General features: G+C 43.8%; 1 protein-coding gene across 1 annotated transcript in view; it reads left to right on the forward strand.

The window, feature by feature from the left end:
* The first annotated feature begins 5,530 nt into the window (after positions 1-5,530).
* sorcs1 (sortilin-related VPS10 domain containing receptor 1) overlaps positions 5,531-21,170 on the forward strand; it is a 188,538-nt gene continuing 172,898 nt past the window's right edge. The window contains 2 exon segments of the mRNA XM_030731646.1: positions 5,531-6,188; positions 6,191-6,276. Of these exon segments, the coding sequence (XP_030587506.1) occupies positions 5,585-6,188; positions 6,191-6,276 (690 nt within the window). The 5' untranslated portion in view covers positions 5,531-5,584.

The following is a 21,170-nucleotide window of genomic DNA, read 5'->3' on the forward strand; positions in this document are numbered from 1 at the left end:
TGTTTCTTTGAGCACTTTGTGTTAAAAAGGCTCACACAGCTCTCTCTATGCTCATGTAAACATACACAAATTTGAACTGAGGCTTTAAATTCTTAACGAAAAAGACAAAACTGTCAAACATTTCCACTCTGGACTGCAGGAGTGGAAACCTGAGCAGCTCCACTTGCCTCTGGAAAGGCTTAAAGGCTCATTTTACTATGTTAGATTTGTTTGAAGCCCTGCGGTATATTCCCCGTCCTCATCTTTCACACAAGAACACTTTTCTCTGATTTCTGAAACTCACCACCTTGTTGTGCATTCATAGTCCAAAGGAGTACGCACAAATCAGACAGCCCAGGCCTGCATATTGCCTTTTGCAACATCCTCAAAAATCCATCTCTGCTATTGGCAGGACATCGATTCCCTGTGAATGGATGGTGAGTCCAGACAGGGACAGGAGATGATGTGCTGTGAGACAGTCAGACACACACACACACACACACACACACACACACACACACACACAGACACACACACACACACACACACACACACACACACACACACACACACACACACATACACGAGTTGATAAGTGTCTGCAAGTCATGCAGGCCCTGCCCATTGCAGCACCATTAATCCAGTACAATATGTCTGCCTAATGCTGCGTGCCATGAAGAAAGGCAGCACTTATCATCTTTAACGTCTCTGGTAGAACACGGCCGGGGAGGGTCGGTCACAAGAAAAGTAGGGAGGGTAATTTAAAGGGTCATTTCATCCATATTACCAAAGAACAATATTGAGGGTGAACTGTGAGGTGCAGCAAAATCACGAGTATAGTTTAACCAGACTAATCCAGAATATTTCAGGTCAATATGAGAGTTGATATTTGTGATTTTAAGACAGTATGGTGTGTTCAAAACACACACCCTTAATAGGATTATGCAATATTGATCTTAACCCCTTACATGTGTATTGTTTTTAGAGCAGGTAGAGGCTGACTGTTAAATCCACCGTCATTGGTGCAGGTGTGCACACTGCTCATTGGTGTCTTTTCAGTCACCTCGAGCTCTGTTCCCGTGGAGCAGTGGTGTATTTTCGTGGCAGTGACACCTGTCATTTAGGAGGAGACTGCGGTGAATTGTGCTGATGTCACAGTTCGGAGTGCACACTGATCCCAAACAGGCAGCCGAAGCTTGATTTTCAGCAGGTACCAAAGCAGAAAGACTTGTAGGAGTGTGTATTTCTACAGTGGAATCACTGTTATTACAGCACCTTTCTGTGGAGCGTTCTCTGGGTTGTTTTCACCCACCTTACCGTCAGTTTTGCGTTATTTGTTTGCAGATATGAAAAATGTAGTGTTTTTAAACCGGTAATTACACAGGCAGTGCTGCAGAGTCATTAAAAGTAATGTAACAGGTAGTGTAGCAAATTACTTTGTACAGGAAGAAAATAAGTTCTGCATTACTGTTTTTAAAATGTAAAGAGTAACATGACATATCATATCTCCACGATGCTGCAATAAACTAATATTTTTCTCAGCATCGTTCGGGCTAAAATGAAAGAATAGGACCGTCCTGCATTAGAAAAGATAGAATTTCAGTACAATATGAACCACAGCTCAACTTCACTGTGACAGCCCTCGAGTGACCACAGGAATTATGATGGTAGCAAATGAGGTGGTGAGGCTGGACGGATCCACAAAACCTGAAGGTTAACATGGAAGACTGCTGCTCATTTCCTGTTTCTTTTAACCACGCCCCCTCCAGATCCTGTTTGTAAGCGTCACAGTGAAGGCCCATCGTTTAACTCCTTTGCTAAAGCTAACCAACTTGTTTATGAAGGGGTTAAATCGCAGTGTAAGGCTACACAGTATCAACGATCATTTCTGCTAGACAACTTGAAAATGACTGTTTCAGTGACACTAAGCTCTGAACTCACTCTCACTCTGACACACACAACAAGAACTAACTCAAAATCATGACAGTGTAACACGTAACAGGCTACTGAGGCTGTGTATCACCTCAGGCATGCAGCTCTGCCTGGGAGCACAGCAGCCCCGCCCATATTCAGAAGCTTTTGTTTGGGATGGCCAGCCAATCAGAGGAAAGTTGGCCCCAAAGGAGGGAGTTTCCAACAGAGGATGAACTGAAGGGCTGCACCAAAGCAGAAATAAATACATAAATGAATAAATAAATAAATAAATACAATCCCAATTCCAAAACAGCTGAAACGCTGTGAAGTGTAAATAAAAACAAAGTGCAAAGGGCTGCAAATATCACGTATTTTATTCACAATAGAAGACAAAACATAAAACTTAAACTGATACACTTTAGTATTTCATGAAAAACACGAGCTCGTTCTGATTTTGATGACAGTGATACGTCTGAAAAAAAGCTGGAACAGCCAACAAAAGGCTGGAAAAATGTTACTAAAAGAAACAACTGGGGAAACGTTTTAGAAATAACCAAATATAATTTTCCTGAGTGTAAATTTTCAGAGACTGAATTTCTCATCATCTATGGTGCATAATATCATCACCAAAAGATTCTGAGGATCTGGAGAAATCTCCAAAAATCAGTACTGATGCTCCTCCATCCTTCAGACTAAAGAGGAGAGGGACCAGCTGCCTGCAGCTCTGATTGCACGGCTCATCAGTGCTGGTGGAACTGACAGCTTTCACATCTGGAAAGGCTCCATCAATGCTGAAAAGTATTTACAGGTTTTAGAGCTCCGATCCAGATTCAGGTAAGGCCCTCCTCTTTCAGCAGGACGATGCTAAACCGCATACTGCAGCTATTCCAACAGCACGGCTTTGTAGCAAAAGAGTCCGGATGCTGAACTGACCTGCAGTCCAGACCTCTGACCAACTAGAACATTTGGAGCATATGAAACCAAAAATATGACAAAGACCCAGGACTGCTGAGCAGCTAGAATCCTCCTGTCTGTTAAAAGGAGGCAATGCCGTTACATGGTCCTGACACAACTTTTTAGAGATGTTTGTCATGTGCGCTGTGTAGCTGGAAGGAAGAGGACCCAATCTGCAGACTCCAGAGGCAAAACTCAAACTGAAAATGCAGCTTTGTTTGCTGGCAGTGCACAGAATGAGAGTTTTCTCCTGACCTGCTTCACTGTAGCCTAACTAACTAAGACACAGGACAAGACATGAGTGTGCACAACTGGCAAGGAACACAACGACGACAAAGAACTGCAGAAAACAGACAACACAAAAAGAAGGGTAACAAGGAGAGTGGAAACAGCTGGGGAGAACGGGTGAACAGAACGACAGCAACGAGACAAGGGAAGCAAAACTGAACACAGTGCACGTGATACAAAAGACGTGATGCCAAAGTAACACAAGAAGAAGACGTGAAAACGGAAACGCTGACAAAACATGGGAGCAGGACACAGAGATGAAGCACACAAAGAGTGACCTGGGGAACACAGGAAAACAGGAAGCCAATCTAATCAACTGTAACCAAGAACATGACTGATGACTAAACTAAGAAGCCCGAAAATACAAAACTGCAAAACCCACAATGAATCAAAGGCAAAAGCAAACTAAGAAACACAACTGAAGAAATGAAACAATAACAGGACTGAAACAGTGAGCAACCAGCCGCGGACCACCACGCTGTTCCTGCCATCAAATTCAAACATTTAATGTTTTCTGTGTTTTGCTGTGAATAAATCACTGAATTCTGTTTGTATTTACATTTTACAGCATCCCAACTTTAGGCAGTATATAAATACGTTTTTACTCTGAACTGTGAATTATGCAAAGTTAAAGTTTAAAACATGGAGCTGGAAATGAGCAGAACGGGTCCCTGAAACTTATGAAACTTATAATAACTGTCTAAGCAGCAGCAAACAAAGACAAAACAAGTATCGCTAATGAATTTTCATCAGGAACCATGTCTGTAGTATGGAAACTTGTTTAAAAAAAAAGCTGCCAACCATAACTTGAAATTTCGAGTTAGCTCTGCCAATCAGGAAGCTCCGTGAAGGTACGTCATTTCCTTGTTACCTGGGAGCAGGAGGCTGAAGCACAGTTCAACATGAAAACATTGATGACGTTCATGCAGCTCATTCAAAGGTCACAAACCTGACGAGTTTGTTCATATTTGCTACACACGAACTCCTACTGTCACTGCCCGGTTTTGAGTGCGCATGCGTTGGCGTCATCTGCTTTCGTGATTCACAGAGCTAACTCGATTTTTTAAGTTATGGATAGCAAAAAACAAACAAACAAAAACAAACAAGCTTTAAAGAGTCGCTCTCTGACAGCAGAGGCAGAGTGAGCAGCTCCGTTATCTCCACAGATGGGCCGTTATCAACATATGACTGAAACCAGTGAGTTGATATTCAGCGCACTTTTCCAGAACACAAATGATGCAAATATGTTGGGAGGAAGTATTTTTTCTACACAGGAGTGTTGTTTGGCAATAATTCAGTAAGATTTTATACTTTAATCTGTCGCCTTTAGATATTTTTCCTTGTGGTAAAATAATCACCTCTCCAGGCACAATCTGTCCATTTTATTCCCTCATGGCTGCAAAACAGAACGCAGCCAGCTGCTGTAGTAGTCTGTGGCCATTTGCAGATCCCTTTGTGCTGCTAAATGCTCATCATCATCATCATCATCATCATCATCATCATCATCACCATCACCATCATCATCATCACTAACCTCAACTTATTAGACACAGAGACCTGCAGGGTCAGACAGAAATGAATGCCCAGCCTTGTTATTCCCACTCGCCCCTGTTGCCTGACACTGAACCGTACACGGTGTCTCTCAAAGCATTTAAAGACTCATGACTCAGTCCGCGCTGCGCCGCACAGGTGCCTCTCAGCGTCCCCTCAGCGGGACCGGTGCGCACAGTAAATGCAAACACGTCCTGGAGGGATGAGAGATCAGCTGCGAAATGTACGAAGATGTAAGGTGTAAAAATCTCATGTTCCTATGTGGGCTGCTAAATTCTTTATTGCTGTTTAATAGGTCATGATATGCCATCTATGACAGGGCGCTTAATTGGAAACACATTACTGTGTTCCAATTACCCGAAGCCCCCGCTGAGACCCAGAGGGCCCGACCCGAACAGGTTCATCACAGGTACAATAATCAGTTTCATTTGCTAAATCAAGAGATTTTCCTCCCCGGAGGGAGGCTGGGTGATAAAAGCAGCAACAGGAGAGGAAGAAACTACCTGCAGCAGCTTCCTCTAAAAATGTGGCCGTGAGGAGAAATAAAAGAGCAGCAGAACAAAATGACTGTATCACTGACTGCTTTAATTATAGCCGACCATATGGTGGAAAATAACAAATATGGAGAAAGACAGTCGCAACGTTATCCTTCCATCTCTCAGTCTGGATCTCTCAGCTCCTCCCCCATGCGCGCGGGGCTTCATTTGATCAAACCCTTCAACTTGGACCACTTAGTCTCAGTCGCACTTTTTACAACACCGCATTTGGGCAACGCCGCAACTTGCAGCAGTTCCTCTTCCACAGCCGAGCGCCAGTTTACACCCCGAAAATTCAGAGAGGAGAGTCGAGGGGGGGAAAGGACTTCTAGCATCCACAGCATCCTTCGCTGCCGCCCGCAATGAAGAGGGAGGTCATATTTTGCCCAAAGTGGCACCGCGCGCTTTGGTTTTGGCTTTTCGCGGTGCCCTGCTTATTTCACGCAGCCAAGGCTGAGATAACCTGCCGCTCGTGCCAGCCTGGACATAAGTGGCGCGGACAGGAATTACTGCTGAAATTTCACACAAGTGAATCCGCAACAGGGTTCGGCGGGGAAGTTTTGGGGAACAAGGCGCGGAGATCCGGAGCCGCGAGTGCTGAAACTCCGCGGCTCCGTTGCGCAGCTGGGTCCGCTGAATGCGCGCGAGATCGGGTGGAATACCCGGAGCAGAGGCTGAAACGGAATACAGGAGGTCTGCGCGCAGAAGACGAGAGCGGCGACAGCGAGTTTGCAACGATGAAAGTTTCCAACGTCTTAATGAGTGGCCAGAAGAAGAGCGGCCACGCCGCGGGTTTGAGACTGCGCGCCAGGAGGAACAGTGACGGTAATGAAGTCAGAGCCCCTCATTCAGCCCAGAATCAAGAGCAGGGAGAGGGCACGGGCTCGGCGGCCGCACGCAGACTGACGCGCTCTGAATTGCGCTGGAGCGGAGAGGAGCGGAGAGCAGCCGGTCCGAGGCAGGAGGAGCTAAACTTAACAGTTCGACGTTCGCTTTGACCGGAGATTCGTCTCACAACCAGGCTATGGTGCACTGGTCCGGGCAGAACAGCAGTGTAAGTCATTCAGTATGTCAACTTTAAGCACCCCCGGCCATGTGCGCGAATCCACAGGAGCGAAGTGTGAGCTTAGGCTGGCCGTCAGACGGGCACACACTGCCCTCAGGACACCTGAGTCTGTATGAGGCACCGCTTAAAGTGTGTGTGTGTGTGTGTGTGTGTGTGTGTGTGTGTGTGTGTGTGTGTGTGTGTGTGTGTGAGAGAGAGAGAGAGAGAGAGACACTGAGAGGGAGTGAAAGAGAAGCACAGACCTCCACTTCTTTAATTAAATTGTCAGGTATGAGATGAACTTGCAGCGTGACATCTGTCAGAATCTGCACATTTCATGGTTCAAACGAAGGATTTTGTTTCTAAAACGCACATCAGGACTCATATTCCATAATTTGCACAGGAATCTTTTAGGCCATGGTATTCGGGTCTCATATGAGGCCTAAAAATGCATGTGGTTTTGGTCTGGTGGGTAAAGAATGACCCCCAGGAGGAGGTACAGAGAGGGGGTGGGGTGGGAGTGGGAGCTTTATCTCAGGAGCTTCTGCAGTCTGAGCAACTCCACTGATGTGGGGATAAAGCTGTTCGTGTTGAGCAGGGAGCATCTGTGGCCAGAGGGCAGGATTTTCAAGTAGTGCTGCAGGTTGTGGGAGAGGTGAAGCAATTTGAGCCCCCCCCTCCTTTCTCTAATGCTGACAGGTTTCCTGAGACACTCCAGTAAAAGGAGCTGCAGAGGCTACAGCTGCATTTGCTTGCTGGACTTGCTTTCAGTGGCAGGACTGAGAGGTTTGTCAGGGTAGGAGCTCCTCGTGAGGCAGGAGGAAGAATCCTGTCAGCTCCTGTAAAACGTTGCTTAATTATTGGTTCAGTTTTCCAAGTTCCAGCTGAGGATGGAGCATATTTACAGAGCAGGTGACCAGCAGCTCCAATAAGGTTTCAGATGTTTCAGGGGATCCCCAATCTTCACCCTAACCCTGCATTTTGGAGCAAATCAACTGAAATTTTTGAACAATTACCAAAATAAAAATGACATATTTTGATAGCATAGGGTTAGGATTAATGGTGGGGTCATCCCCGAGGAGGACTTCACCCTCACAGGGTTTAAATGGGGTTAGGTTCAGCTGGGCAGCGTTACAGACCATTGATTTTTTGTGATAAAAGAAGCAAAAATATTAATCAGAAAAAATGTAAATTTGTTAAATGCAATTCTTTTAGGATGCATCAAGAAATTTGACCTAAAATATTATTATTGACCTTTGATGTCAAATATTTTTCTCTTTTCAAATCAATCTTGAATGAGCTAAATATGAAGAACGTTTCTTTGTTTCAACCCGAGGGAAATAAATGACAACAAAAACAGAAAAACTTTGATCAGACTTGTTTCAGATGTCGATGTCAACCAAGAATTTCACAATTTCACAATCGCAGCCATAACATTTTTTAAATTAAATATTCATAAAAATGCATTTTAATGTTTCTTGATTCCAAGATATTTTTAACACTAGTGAAAGAGAATCCAAACGTGCATAGTTATGGAATTTTTTATGTTTTTCCTCGAATAATAACTGCAGAGAGGTTCTTTGTGATGGAGACATTGGTTTATAATTTCAGACACACTCGGGCTTTTCTTTTAATGGACCAACAGGATGAAGAGTGTTAATTGTGTGAGTGTTTCCACATCATTGCCGCTGTCCCGATGATGATGATGGTGCCACACACATCCTTTGCCTTGGTTCAGCTCTCAGAGCAGGTTCACAGCTGCCACACTGCTGGGATTTGAAGCCCTCCACTTAAGTGTAAATGGAATAAAATCAGTGTTAGATGATGTCTAAGAATGTCACAGGGCCCTGTTTCGTTTTACCTCTGAGCCTGTTGGAGTATTAATGTGGTGTGGCTCTACCTCTACATTAGCTGGCAGTGCCACCGGATGTGTCATTCTGCGCCATGTGGTCCACATTTTATCTGAACGTTTTTCCAGCTGCCTTTCATGCGGCATTTTTGCTCCCTCTTCAGAGACCACAAACAGTGGGTGTAGGAGGAGGAAAAGAGCTCAAAGCTTTGTCTTGGCTTGGATCTGAGCATGAATCAAAACCTATACAAAGCATGCTTTATCTAAGCCTAAATGTTTTTGCGATTATTGCTTTAAACTTTAATTAACATCAGGAGATGGGAAGACAGACTTTGGGAAGCTTAACAAAAAAAAAATCACTGGAGCACAGTTCAAATGTATTCATCTGCTGCGAGCGCTGATATCTCGACAAGGCTGCTTGTTCATCTTCAGAGTCAAAACATAATTAGCCGAAACCCAACCCACCACCCCCCACCCCACCCCCCCCCCCCCCCCCCCCACCCCCCCCCCACCCCCCCCCCCCCTCGACTCCGTGTGTCCTCACCCATCCACGACTGCACAGCTCCGTGTTACACCCACACCACGTAGGCCTGCCTGTAACCAAAGCCATTACAGTCAAACACGTATCACCAGCTCCCATGGCCCACACTTGGCTTTGGACTGAAATCCCATCCCGTGCCTCGGGTGTTTCTGTGGGCTTGACAAACTAGCATAGCTCATGACACAAGATGACCGTACAGTGGAGACGAGGGAGGGAAAAATCCTGAGTGTCACAAACTGTTAGGATATTTCCCCCGTTTTTCATTTCTCCCACCGGCTCGTCTTCACCCTCAAAACCCTCTGCTTGGTTTGGTGATGTGAATAGACTCGTGTGGCTCTGAAACAATTTGCCCCTATTCTTTCAGCTGATGCAGGCGACTAACTCGAGGCGCGCGAGAATAGAACATCCTGCATTAAATATGTCGGCTTGTTGCTATAAGCAGGAGCAGACGTGCTCGGTCTTCACAATCGGAGCCGCTGTATAAATAAACAGATGAGTCAACGGCAGCCACGGAGCCAGAGTGAACGGGATGCAGATCAGGGCTCCGGCGCTCCTGATGTTTAACCTTTGAGGCATTTCTGTTTGTCTCTGAGCTGTCCCAGATTACAGGACGCGTCTGCGTCAGGCTGGATTGGAGGTTCTAATTATGACTCATTACACTGTGTTCACAGGAGCCACACTAGCCTCATAAACAAGGAAAGAAAACTACACTCGCAACGAACCAAAACGCTCCCGACGTGCTGCTGAATGTTTGTTTACTGGATTGATTTCAGTAAACAATAACAAACAATAACACAGAGCTCACCCTCTCTCTGACTGAGAGACGGTGAGTTCTGTGTTATGCCCATGATTTGCACTTGCATATTAAGTTACACTTAAGCCTGAGTTGATGTCCGACTCCGGTAAAAATCTATAACTCCAGTTTTGTTCCATGTTGGTCACTGACCTGAAGTTTAACCTCTAAAACGTTTCCCTCTCCGGTGTTTATTAAGGATCGCACTTGTCATTCTGTTGGATTTCTTCCTTTTTTCTTTGGTGCTTGTCAGTCCTTTTCCTTTGTGTCTGTCTCTTTTACTTCCTTACACTCTCCAGAATGATGTTTGACAGCACAGAGAGCTGCTGTGAACTTGTTGTGTTGAGCTGTGTAGGTGGACAGCACTGCACTGGAGTAATGACACAAGCAACATCTAAAGCCCGTGTCCCGGTGCCACTAAGAGTCAGCCAATACTCAAACAGGTCATTTAGAGGCTTTCAAGTCTCTAAATTACAGTTTTTTCTAATTAATTTCCAGTAAAAGTTGTAAAAATATGACGATCATATTGTCAATGAGTCAAACTCATACAAACTGCAGAGTAAATTTATTGTTGGAATCAACAAACAATCAGCAGCACAAAGGTCTCAGGAAGTTTCCTAAAATAGCAGCAGTGCTGGAATTGGTGCAGCACCGCCCGAGGAGATGACCTGTCAGGGGAGGGATCGCCGAAAAATGAAAAATGGAAGAAAAAACAAATTAAAAATAAATAAAACAAAAACAGAGGCCATTTATTTTGACTCCTGGAACTTTCTGACCTTTTTTCGCTGCTCTCTCAGCATTTGATTGTTTCAACACATTAAATATGGCCGTCGGATCTGCTTTAAATATTGCATAAGGAACCAGAACAAAGATGAAAGAACTGCGTTGAGATCTTTGCTTGTGGCTTCAGAGACGGTGGTCTGATGAGGGGTTTATCTTTGTGTTAAATCAAAACCATTCCTGTAACCGGACAGAAATGTAACTACACGTCACCATCAGTGCACAGGTATCAGTGCAGGCCTGTGTTGGCTACATTGTTCTACATTTATTCAAGTGAGAAGTATAATTCAGGCGTTAGTGTGAGAGCTTCATCGCTGTGACCAAAGAAATTTAGGATGACGTCTAAGAGTTTGACTGCTGCTCTGATCTTTTGCTGCCTTAAATTAAACTGGGACTCATGTTGGAACAGAACAGTAATAATTTTGTATATTTTACAGAAATAAAATGTACAAAACCAAAAAAATCTAAGATTCCAAAAAAGAAGAAAATCTAGTTTTGTTCTCCAGACAAAGGGGGCACAGCCTGAAGTGAATCGTGGAGGAAGAGCAGTTGTAGTAGTCCTGTCTACATTTATTAGATCCATGTCAAACACTGTGACCTGCAACAAACTGAGGAAATTCCACAATCCAGGATAAAATCCAATATTACTTTAAAATCGCTCTTGTGTAATTCCAGCTGTTTAATTCCAGCTCTGTTACTGCTCGATTCTTCATTGTCTTGCGGTTTGCTGCAGGATTGATTTTTAAGGTGGTAGTGTTTGCTTTTAGTTCACTGATTGGATTAATGAAGACCTGCATCTTGAGCTTTGATGTATTGACTTCCTCCTGGGAGCTCTGAGCAGATGCATCTGGTTGTTTTAAGATCTACTTGGAGCTCCGAGCGGATTGAGCTGAAAACTTTGAACAGTTTATTCCTCCCAATGTGACATCACAGGCTTTGCATATTGCTGTACTTTAATGCCTGAGCAAAGATTTATGGTGTTAAATGACACGTGTAAAGGTTATTATGATGGTTGGGGTTAGTGGGCCTTTCATGGCAAGTGTAGCTGTATAAATGTGCCACCATTTCATGATCCCAGGCTTCCTGTCTGCAGGCTGGCATCACTGAATCTTAGGAGGTAGGATCAGAAAAGTCTGCAGCTCCACCCATGAAAACAAAAAGCCAAACTTGATGGATGGAAATTTCCACCTTCAGAGGCGTCTGCTTGTGTAGCTCTGCACCACTTCCAGCTCTACTTAGATTTTACGCTATTTTCATTCTTTTCACCCTTTTTCCTTAATGTTTTTGATTGTTTTACTTCTTCATACATTTACTTCATGTGTTGTTCTGCGACTCTGGAGACTGAGTTCAAGAGAATTCATTAAATTGCTGGAGTGGCCTTTAAATATAGGCTCATTGGAGCACCATGAGACCCAGTGGAATAGTTAAATACTACAGTCTGTGCACATCGCCGTCAGAACTGCCAACTGTTTTCAGCTGACATCTACAAGTAATGCAAATAGAGAGAGTCATATCTAACTGATCAAATACTTACTGTGTTCTTGGTACCGGCAGGAGCAGCATTGAAATTCTATGAATAAAGGTTACAGGTAAAGAGCAGAGTCACTTTGGGACCGGTGGCATATTGCTCAGATGGATGTAAGACATGCACCGCCACAGCATTATTTATATTATGAAATGTCAGGCATTAAGTACCTTGGTCTGTCACTCAGAGGGAGTCAGGCTGACATATTGTCTGTCAGTCTAAGACGTTTGCTTCTGAGCTTCCAGAGACATAGGACGAGCCCTGGGGGAACGTAACTAATAAAAGCAAACAGAAGCAGGTAAATTATGAGATGAAACCCCGGAGAGACAACAGAAAGTGTCGGTTTTTCTTACACACACACACACACGTGTAATGCATCATAAGATTCTGTCACAAATTAATGAGGAGTCAATCACGAGACGCTGTTTGAAGACTTGTGAGAAACTCGCTCACATATGCTGTCTCAGCCGATAGTCTCACACCATCTCTGGAGGTGTTGAGAGAATCTATTTGTGCATCCGGTCCCAGCGCCACGGCAACACCCAGTTTACGGCAAACCACAGATCTGTTTCACCAACGCCACATCGCTGGTTCTCTATCAGGCCTGCACGATTTGAGGACCGTCAGCACCATATGGACTTCTGAGACAGAACAGAAACATTCACAGCCTGCTCATCAGACGTGCCATCTAGAACAGACTTGTGCCAAATTAAAAGGAACAATGAAGAAGGGAACACTGGTTTGGCTAGTGAGCTGTATGTGATGTGGGATAAAGCTGATGAGCCCCACCATGAAGATAAGGGAAAGAGTTGTTGGAGCTCGGTTAAGGAAAGAGGTGACAGTCAGTGAGCAGCAGTGGGATTACATCAGGGGTCGGGTCTGAGCCCCTTCCTGTTTGTGATGGAGACGGTTAACAGATGGGGTCGGGGCCCGGCGTCTCCATGGACGAAATGATGGTTGCAGACAAAACTGCGATCTGTAGTGAAAGTAACGATCAGGTGGAGAGAATCTGAAAAGGTGGAGGTATGCTGTGGAGAGAAGAGGAATGAAAGTCAGTAGAAGATGAGAGAATACACGTATGTGAATGAGAGGGAGACAGGTGTAACAGTCAGAATGCAATGAGGCAGTGAAGGTAGATGAGTTTAAATACCTGGAGTCAGCCATCCAAAGCAAGAGGGGTGGAGACGAGTGTCAGGGGTGATTTGGATGTAGTGACGGAGGACAGGCAGATGGCAGGCAGATCATCCACTGTGGAGAGCCTTAAAGGGAGCAGCTGGAAGAAGGAGAGTAAATGTCCTCCTTATAAAAACAGTTTGTTTGTAATCCAATTGTAACAATTATCAGATTTACTGAAACAGAAATGAATACTACAGTTAAATAAGGCAGACTTGTCACTTTTTCACAGACTGATGGTCTGATGGGCCGCCGGGCGGGTGGCCAAGTTTCACCTTTGTGATTGTGATAACTCAAGAACGATGCGGTCTAGGTTGTTCAAATTCACACCACAGATCTCAGACAAGTTCAAATCTCGGTGACCTTGACCTCGAGGTCTTGACCTCTAACCTTGAACTCAAGATCAAGTCAGAAGTCATGACAATGCAGGTAAGAATGTATGGAGATTAAGAGAGCATTCATACATTAAGGCTCAATAATGATGTTTGCTTCAGATGTCATGGGAGTACGGGGGGGGGGGGGGGGGCACACGCGCTAATTAACATGTCAGTTACAATCAACAGTACAATCACTGCTTGTCCACAAAGCTCTGCGGGGTCATGACCTGATCATATTCATCACCTCCCATGTGCCGAGAACCTTCATCGTTTCCGACCTGAAAACATTTCTTCAGTACTTTGTGATGAAGACGACCGCGCTGCATGTATGAGGCAGAGTATCGCAGTGTTTCATTTACACACAGAATTTGCTGCATGTGTGTGTAATAGCTCATCTGATTAGTCACTCTAGTAACTCAGCTTTCAGTTATAGTTCTTACCATAATAATGCCAATCACAGATGATTGTAGCATTTCTTATTACTGGTTCTTGCTCAGCCATTTGCTGTTTTGGTGATGAAGTCACTGAGGCTCATATCCACCCAGTAAGATCTGCAGAGATCGTTCCAGAGCTTCCAGGGGCTTTGTGCCACCTAAAGATTCGACTGTCAGGAGGCTGAGGGGGAGCGCTGGCAGCCGCCAGCATTTCTATAGATATTTTCTTGGCGTCTCCTGACAGTGAAGGCGAGGCAGCAGCTGAGCTATTTCACAGGTGTAATAACACTGCTCCACAGAAACAAATGGTTGTTTAAGATTCACTAAGATTAACTAAGTTTGCTGATGAGAGGATTGGCTCAAGGCTTTTGGGATTTTTATCTAGATAAAAGTGCAGTGATTACATTTATGAGCTGCTTTTTGAGACCTGTATTTTGTACACGAACATCTTTTTTGGAGCAATGCAACAAGTTATGGAGGCTTCAACAAACTCAAGATGATTAATAGAAATGAGCCTGAGTTTAAAATTTGATTTAAAAATCTGATATTTTTATATTTCCTTTTCTTTTGGACACAAAACATAAAGATTTCCAAAAACATTTGTCATGTGTAGTTGTTTATTTGCTCATTGATGCTTTGCGCCCCCTACTGCTAAACTATGCAACGTCAGCACTTGTAGTTGACGGGTGTTTCTCCTTTTTGATTTTCATCAGTTGTTATAAATTCAGATACCTATAGATCAACAAATGGCTAATATTGGCTGTTATGCATGGGCCTGCCCATAAAGGTTACCGTGCTCCCTCAGATGAAATTCTACTTTTACGGTAAGTAAAATTAATCGTACCATTTAAGAATGAAAATTTAAACACTCACATCACCGTTATTGCAGTAACAACCAAACTTGCGAATTATTCGGTAGCTCACCACATCTGCAGCTACTGTGGTAGCATAACTGAGGAGGACGCTCATTTTGGACTGGATGGGCCTATGTGACTCAGTGTTGGTGAGTTCAGATATTAGAAAATCTCTCTCATGACACAATGGCGCTGTGTGTGTGGCTTGCCGTTATGGTCGATCTGGTTACATCTATTTTCTTCAAATCGTCTCTACTCTTCTGGTTTGAGACCATCAATTTCTTCATTGTTGAAGAGCAGTCCTGACTCTGCGCCTTCACCACGGCCCACCTCGCCTTCCTTCCAGCAAGAAACCCCACGGAAAACAGGGGAAACGAGGTGGTGCATCAATGAAGTTTAAAAACTACCAGGCGGATTCTCCGATGGTTGATCCCCGCATTCTTCTGAGCTGACTTGCCCCGGACCTCAAGTGGTTCCTCTCCTGAGAGTCACTGGAGTCCATTTATTGTGGAAGCGTACCTGTGGCTACGCATCCCACTGTCCAGCTTCCACAGCATATTCCCTGGCTCACCGGAATCTTTGTCCCCTGGCTCGTGCATCCCAGTCGGCTAGCGACTCTGTTTTAGCCAGGCTGACTCTGGTTAGTGCTAGGTCACTGGCTACGAAGACTTTTATTGTGAAGGACTTCTCGACGCTTGGATTTTCTTGTGGCTACAGAAACTTGTCCCTCCAGGCTGTAACTACCTCAGTTCACCTGTGATAACCGGCCCAGTTACCCGGTTAGCTGCTTTCTATAAGAAACAGGTTAAACTGCTGGCAGCTAACAGCTGATCTTTACTCCAGCTTTGACCTGCAGTTGTTTGAAACCCAGCTGTGCACTCCGGTGCTGCGTGCTCTTATTTACCGAGCACCAAATACAACAAGGGACTTTATCCAAGACTTCTCTGAATTCCTGACAGGAATCATGCGAGATATGACAGTGGCAATTTTATTATTCACGTTTGCTCCTCTCGCATCTAGCAGTGAAAACCTAAAACTCAGTCTTGCTGAATAGTGCCACCAGGGAACTCCGACAGGTGTGTAGAAATGGAAACAGGATAAACTGCAGGTGTCCTTAGATGCACTCAGAGAATCTCTGTTAAATTATCAGAAGGTTGTAAGAGCAGCTGAAACAAAGTATTTCTCTGAGATTGCGTCTAACAGTTGTCACAGACCTTGTATTTATTTAGCGTTATTAACTCTGTTCTTAATCCTCCCAGTGCTGTTCCACCTTTGCGATTATCAGGTCTCATATTATTCCTCCTGTCACTAACTCATCTACTCACACATCAGCCTCTGTTGCTTTTGACCACTTTTAGCCTGTGTCTTTTTTTTTCACTGCTGAATGAAGCAGTCAGCCACTTGAAACCCATGAGATGATGTCGCCTATTGAAGGATGTGTTTGACACTGTGGGAATGAGTGTGCTGTCTGTTATCAACAGCAGTCTTCATTCTGGGAGTGTCCCTGCTGATTTTAAACATGCTGTGGTGGATCCTGTTCTTTAAAATAAAACCATAATCCAGCAGTTTTATCCAACTTCAGACCAATGCTGCACTTTTTTCTAAAGTCCTGATTAAAGTCTGTCAGAGTCAAAGGGACTGCACTGGAATGGGTAAAATCTTATTCATCCAACAGAAGTTTTACAGTTAGGCTGGGGGATACACCTTCCTCAAAAAGCCTGCTCTTATGTGGGGTCCCCCAGGGGTCCATTCTTGGCCCAGTTCTCTTTTCTTTTTTTTATTTATATGCTCCCCGTGGGTTCAATTCTTTAAAACATGGCATTGCATTTAATTGTTATGCAGATAACTCAAAGATTTACCTGCAAAGGAAATGTAAATCAGTGAGTCCTCTGTAGGCCTTACTGGACTGCTTGGAGGATGTTAAGACATCGATGGCTTTAAGTTTACACGAGAGCGTTTCCAGTGGAAACGGCATCCATTTTGCTGTTGTCGTTTCTGAAAAGTGACGCGTTTACACAGAAACATTTCAGAACCAGTGTTGACACGCTGTAGTTCCCATTCCCAGGCCACAAGTGTTGCTGTTTTTTTTGTTTGTTTGTTGTTTTTTGCAAAGTTTGTTTACATGGAGGGACTCCGAGGGATGCATGGCATTGTTCCTTATTTGTTCACAAAATTTGTTTGTTACAAAATGACCAATGTGAGAACCTTTGTGTGGGCTGATGACGAGGTTGGATTGTGACACTTTGTTGAAGAAGCGCTGTTTAAGGTCAAAAGACTGAGCAGCACAAGCAGAACTGGCGAATTGTTGTTGCTCTGTCTGCGCATTTGCAGAAAAACGTGGCGTCGCAAACATAGTGCGCACAAACCAGTGCCCCCGTTTTCAACAGCAGCATTTTTGGTCCGTTTACACAAAAAACGGAGACCTGACCATTTCAGAAACGCTGCACTCTGGAGCCCGTTTCCAAAAAGTATCGTTTTCACTCTGTTCTCGTGTAAATGCATCAAACTTATCTGTTTTCATCTGGAAACGTTGTTGTGTAAACGGGGCCTAAATCTTCTTAACATGGAGTCAAAAGTTTGGACACACCTTCTCATTGAATGTTTTTATTTTTTCCTAACTTGCGGTTTTGAGGCTGGTAACTCTGACGAACTTATCCTGAGCAAACAATCCTGGGGTGGTCCTGATGAGAGCCACCTTCATCATATCGTTTGATGGTCTTTGCGACTGCTCTTGAGGATGCTTCCAAAGTTATTGAAATTTTTCAGATTGACTGACCTTCATTTCTTAAAGTAATGATGGACTTCTTTGCTTTACTTAGTTGAGTCGTTCTTGCCATAATATGGATTAGAACATTACTCAAATAGGGCTATTCACTGTATACCAACTCTACCTCTTCACAACACAACTGATGGTCTCAAACACATGAAGAGGGCAAGAAATTAACTCTTGATGAGGTGCAGCCGTTAACTGAAAACTGAAAGGTGACTGAGAAAATGCCAAATGGCAAAGCTGTCATCTAAGCAGGAGGAGCCTACTTTGAAAAACTGAAATATAAAACATATTCTGGTTTGTTTAATACTTTTGTATTTATTCTTAGTTTGGATGATTGTAGTATTAATCTACTACTGACTGTAAGTGATCAGAAAACAGAGGTCATTGTGATTGGTGCTCCTGACCTCTATGACCTCGGCCCTTTAAAGATTTATAATAAAAAACCTTTTCAAGGAACGTGGGAGTGATCTGACTTTTGACAAACACATTAATGCAGTCATTAAAACGAGTTTCTTTCACCTCTGGCTGCTTGCAGAAGTGAAGCCTCTGTTTCAGAGACTTTGTTAAGGCATTGCATGGGTTGGTGCCTTCTTACCTCTCTGATCTCTTAACTTTGCACATTCCCTCTACATCACTGAGGGCTGCTGAGCACATGCTCTCAGCTGTCCTGAGGTCCAGATTAAAGCACACAGATCGGCTCTTTGCAGTGTGCGTTTTAAAACCAGATCAGAGAACTCATTTGTGTTATTTTTACTCAGGTTTCTTTATTTTATGTTTCCTTGTTAACGCTTGTCATTTTGTCCTGTTTTATATTAATTGATTATTTTAGATCAACTTTAAAATGTGATATAGAAATGAACCTGACTACACCATCAAAAACAGATACTGTGTCTTTGCGCTTGTGGCCACATTTCTCTGAGTGTAACTAGTGACCGGTCCATGATGTGGTGCAAAGCAGGTTGTTTATGCTTGAATCTGTTGTGTACCGTAAAGGTGTCCCACTGTGCAGGTTATAATTACACAGGACTTCTTTTTAATGTGCATGTCAGTTTATAACCTCTGTTTTGTGTACATAGCATGTGTGACTCCAAACACAACTGGGACATTTTATTATTATATTAATGTTTTTTTTGTTTTGTTTTGTTTGTACATGAAATTGTAAAGTGAGTTGAGCCAAATGCCCAGTTGTCAAGGCTTGTGTCCCTTCCAGTCCATATGCTCTGGCACCCGCTCTGTAAATACCAGCCAATAAATTGGCCTGCCGATTAAATTTGCCGGGCTCTAATTATTAGTATTAACTGATCTTCTCATTATAAACTTTTTGGGTATAAATGGAAAAGTCTATATAATATAATTCCTTAAAATTACTAGTTATACATGATATGTTTACATCATCCTACACACTTGAATCCTAAGTGTGCCCATGAGTGACTTATCCTTTAATGTGACATCTTTTGAAGTTGATTCGGTCACATTTGGTATTTGTACACAGCCAGTTCTGTTTCATGTTTTATTTTCCTTAATCTGTATCCATGTCTGTTTCTTTCTGTTCATTTTGCTCACATGCATCCTGTTGTCTCGGCCAGACTCTTCCTGTGTAACACTTCAATTACAGTGTGAGCTTCCAAATCAGGTTGTGAACATCCAAATTTAATGCGAGTGAGTCTAATCTGTGTGCTTTCAGACCTGTTACTTAGCACATCCTGCTGCGCGACAGGAAAAAAAGCATAAAAGACACATTGAAACAACAAATATAACCGAAGCTGCAGTGTGGGCTAAGCGATCCTTCGGGTACGTGTCTGGGAGTGATCAGGAAGGAGGGACGTTGTCACGCTCCGCCGAGCAGCGTTTACTTGCATCAAGCTGCACATGCTCATAAACAAAACTAGGTTCCCAGTCCCTTTCTCTTTCTACAAGTAAAATCCCAAGTGAGCTTCACACAGATAAGTCCATATTTCTGTCAGTCTGAAGTCACATGCATAAATTCAGCATCTTCCTGCAGGCAACCTCCCTCTTCACGAAAATATACATTTTGTGGATTAATGCTGGATGTCGGGACACTGTCAGCCAGGCTTGTGAGTCTCTTAGGAACACACACTATTTAATAAGTGTTCTCAGGAGATCCTGAGAGTAATACGCCTATAATCCTTTGGTTTTGAATCGTGTAATTATACTGTTTCCACACAATTTGTGACTCCCTCAGTTTTGCAGGAAGTGAGTGAAATTGATAAAGAGCATGGATTACTGAGGCTCTCATACAGGTAGCTGGTGGTTCATGGTTTCCTGTAATATCTGTGAAAACCGTCCAGAATAACATCAGCTGAGAGAAACTTTAAGTCTTTATGCAGGCATCTCTGCCTTTGGCTCATGCCTCCTCATCACTGTACATAATGAATCACTGACACACCCTGAACATTGTTTTCTGGTGATTTCTAATGTATTGTTTAGAAATATGACCTGAGCTGGGATTAAATGAAAGTCTCAGAATTCCCAGAACTGTAGAGCGCCTTCCTAAAGTTATTCCACAACCTTGCAGGAAGGTTAGTGCATAGCAAGCCGGCTCTTTCCCTCTGTGACCAGCTCACAGTCTATATAGACGGCTCAAAAAAGGTAATGGAGCAGTTTTTAATCAGAGTATTGTATCAAGTTCATTAAACTTCTGTGATACTAATGTGGTCAGGTAAGTATCTGAGGGGGGGGGGGGGGGGGGGTGTTCATCAGTTTCAGCTTCTTTGGTGTTCATGAAATTACCAACAGGTGCACTAGAGGGGTGACAGTGAGACCCCCCCCAAACAGGAATGGCTTTACAGGTGGAGGACACTCACATTTTCCCCTCCTCATCTTTTCTGACTGTTTGTCACCAGTTGTGCATTTAGCTAGGGTCAGAGTCACTGCTGGTAGCATGAGGTCCATACCTGGACCTTACAGAGGCTGCACAGGTAGTCCAACTCCTCCAGGGGGAGGCATATCCATGGAGGGACACACAGACCTCTACAGGCTAGGCAATAGACCCTGACTGCCATCAGGTATCAGAATGAAACCCCTGGACCCATTATCAGAGCCTACGCTGGTGCAGTGGGGTCTTGGGTTCCTCCTGGTGCTCAACAATGCCTGGGCGCCTGTGGTGAGAGGATGCAGGCAGTTCTGGAGGAGAGGGAATCGATACCAGTGACTGGCCCCACGCTCGCCTGACCTATCAATAGAACACCTCTGGGACATTATGCTTCAGTCCATTTGGTGCCGCCAGGTTGCACCTCAGATGGTCCAGGAGCTCAGTGATGCTCTGGTCCAGATCTGTAAGATCTCCAGGACACCATCCATCATCTCATAATGAGCCCCGACATGTCAGACATGCATACGAGAATGTGGGGCCACACAAAATACTGAGCACCATTTTGAGCTGCAGCAGTAAATTTCAGCTAAATGTTCGAGCTGCTGCATCATTTTATCACTTTGATTTCAGTGTCTTGAAGTCAGCCGCTGTAGGTTCATCATTTTGATTTCCATCAAACGATGTGGCATCCTTTCATTCCTAACACATTACTGAGTCCATATCAGTGTAGAGATCCAGCATGTTTTCTTCCCCCATTGAGAGCTGATGTGTTTTCAGTGTGTTTCTTTAATTGTTATTGAGCCGTATGCTGGGCTAACTTTCCTTTTGGCTTCTTGGTTTTAGCTTCATTCATAAACCAATGACTGGAACAGATGTTTTGGCTCAGTGTTTTAAACTTATGTCATGTGCAAGAGCTAATCTGCTTCCAATCCTGATTGAACTTTTGATGGAATTTTTACCTGTAAACCAAT

The sequence above is a fragment of the Archocentrus centrarchus genome, chromosome 1 (genome assembly GCF_007364275.1).
Source record: "Archocentrus centrarchus isolate MPI-CPG fArcCen1 chromosome 1, fArcCen1, whole genome shotgun sequence".
Classification (NCBI taxonomy): Eukaryota; Metazoa; Chordata; class Actinopteri; order Cichliformes; family Cichlidae; genus Archocentrus; species Archocentrus centrarchus.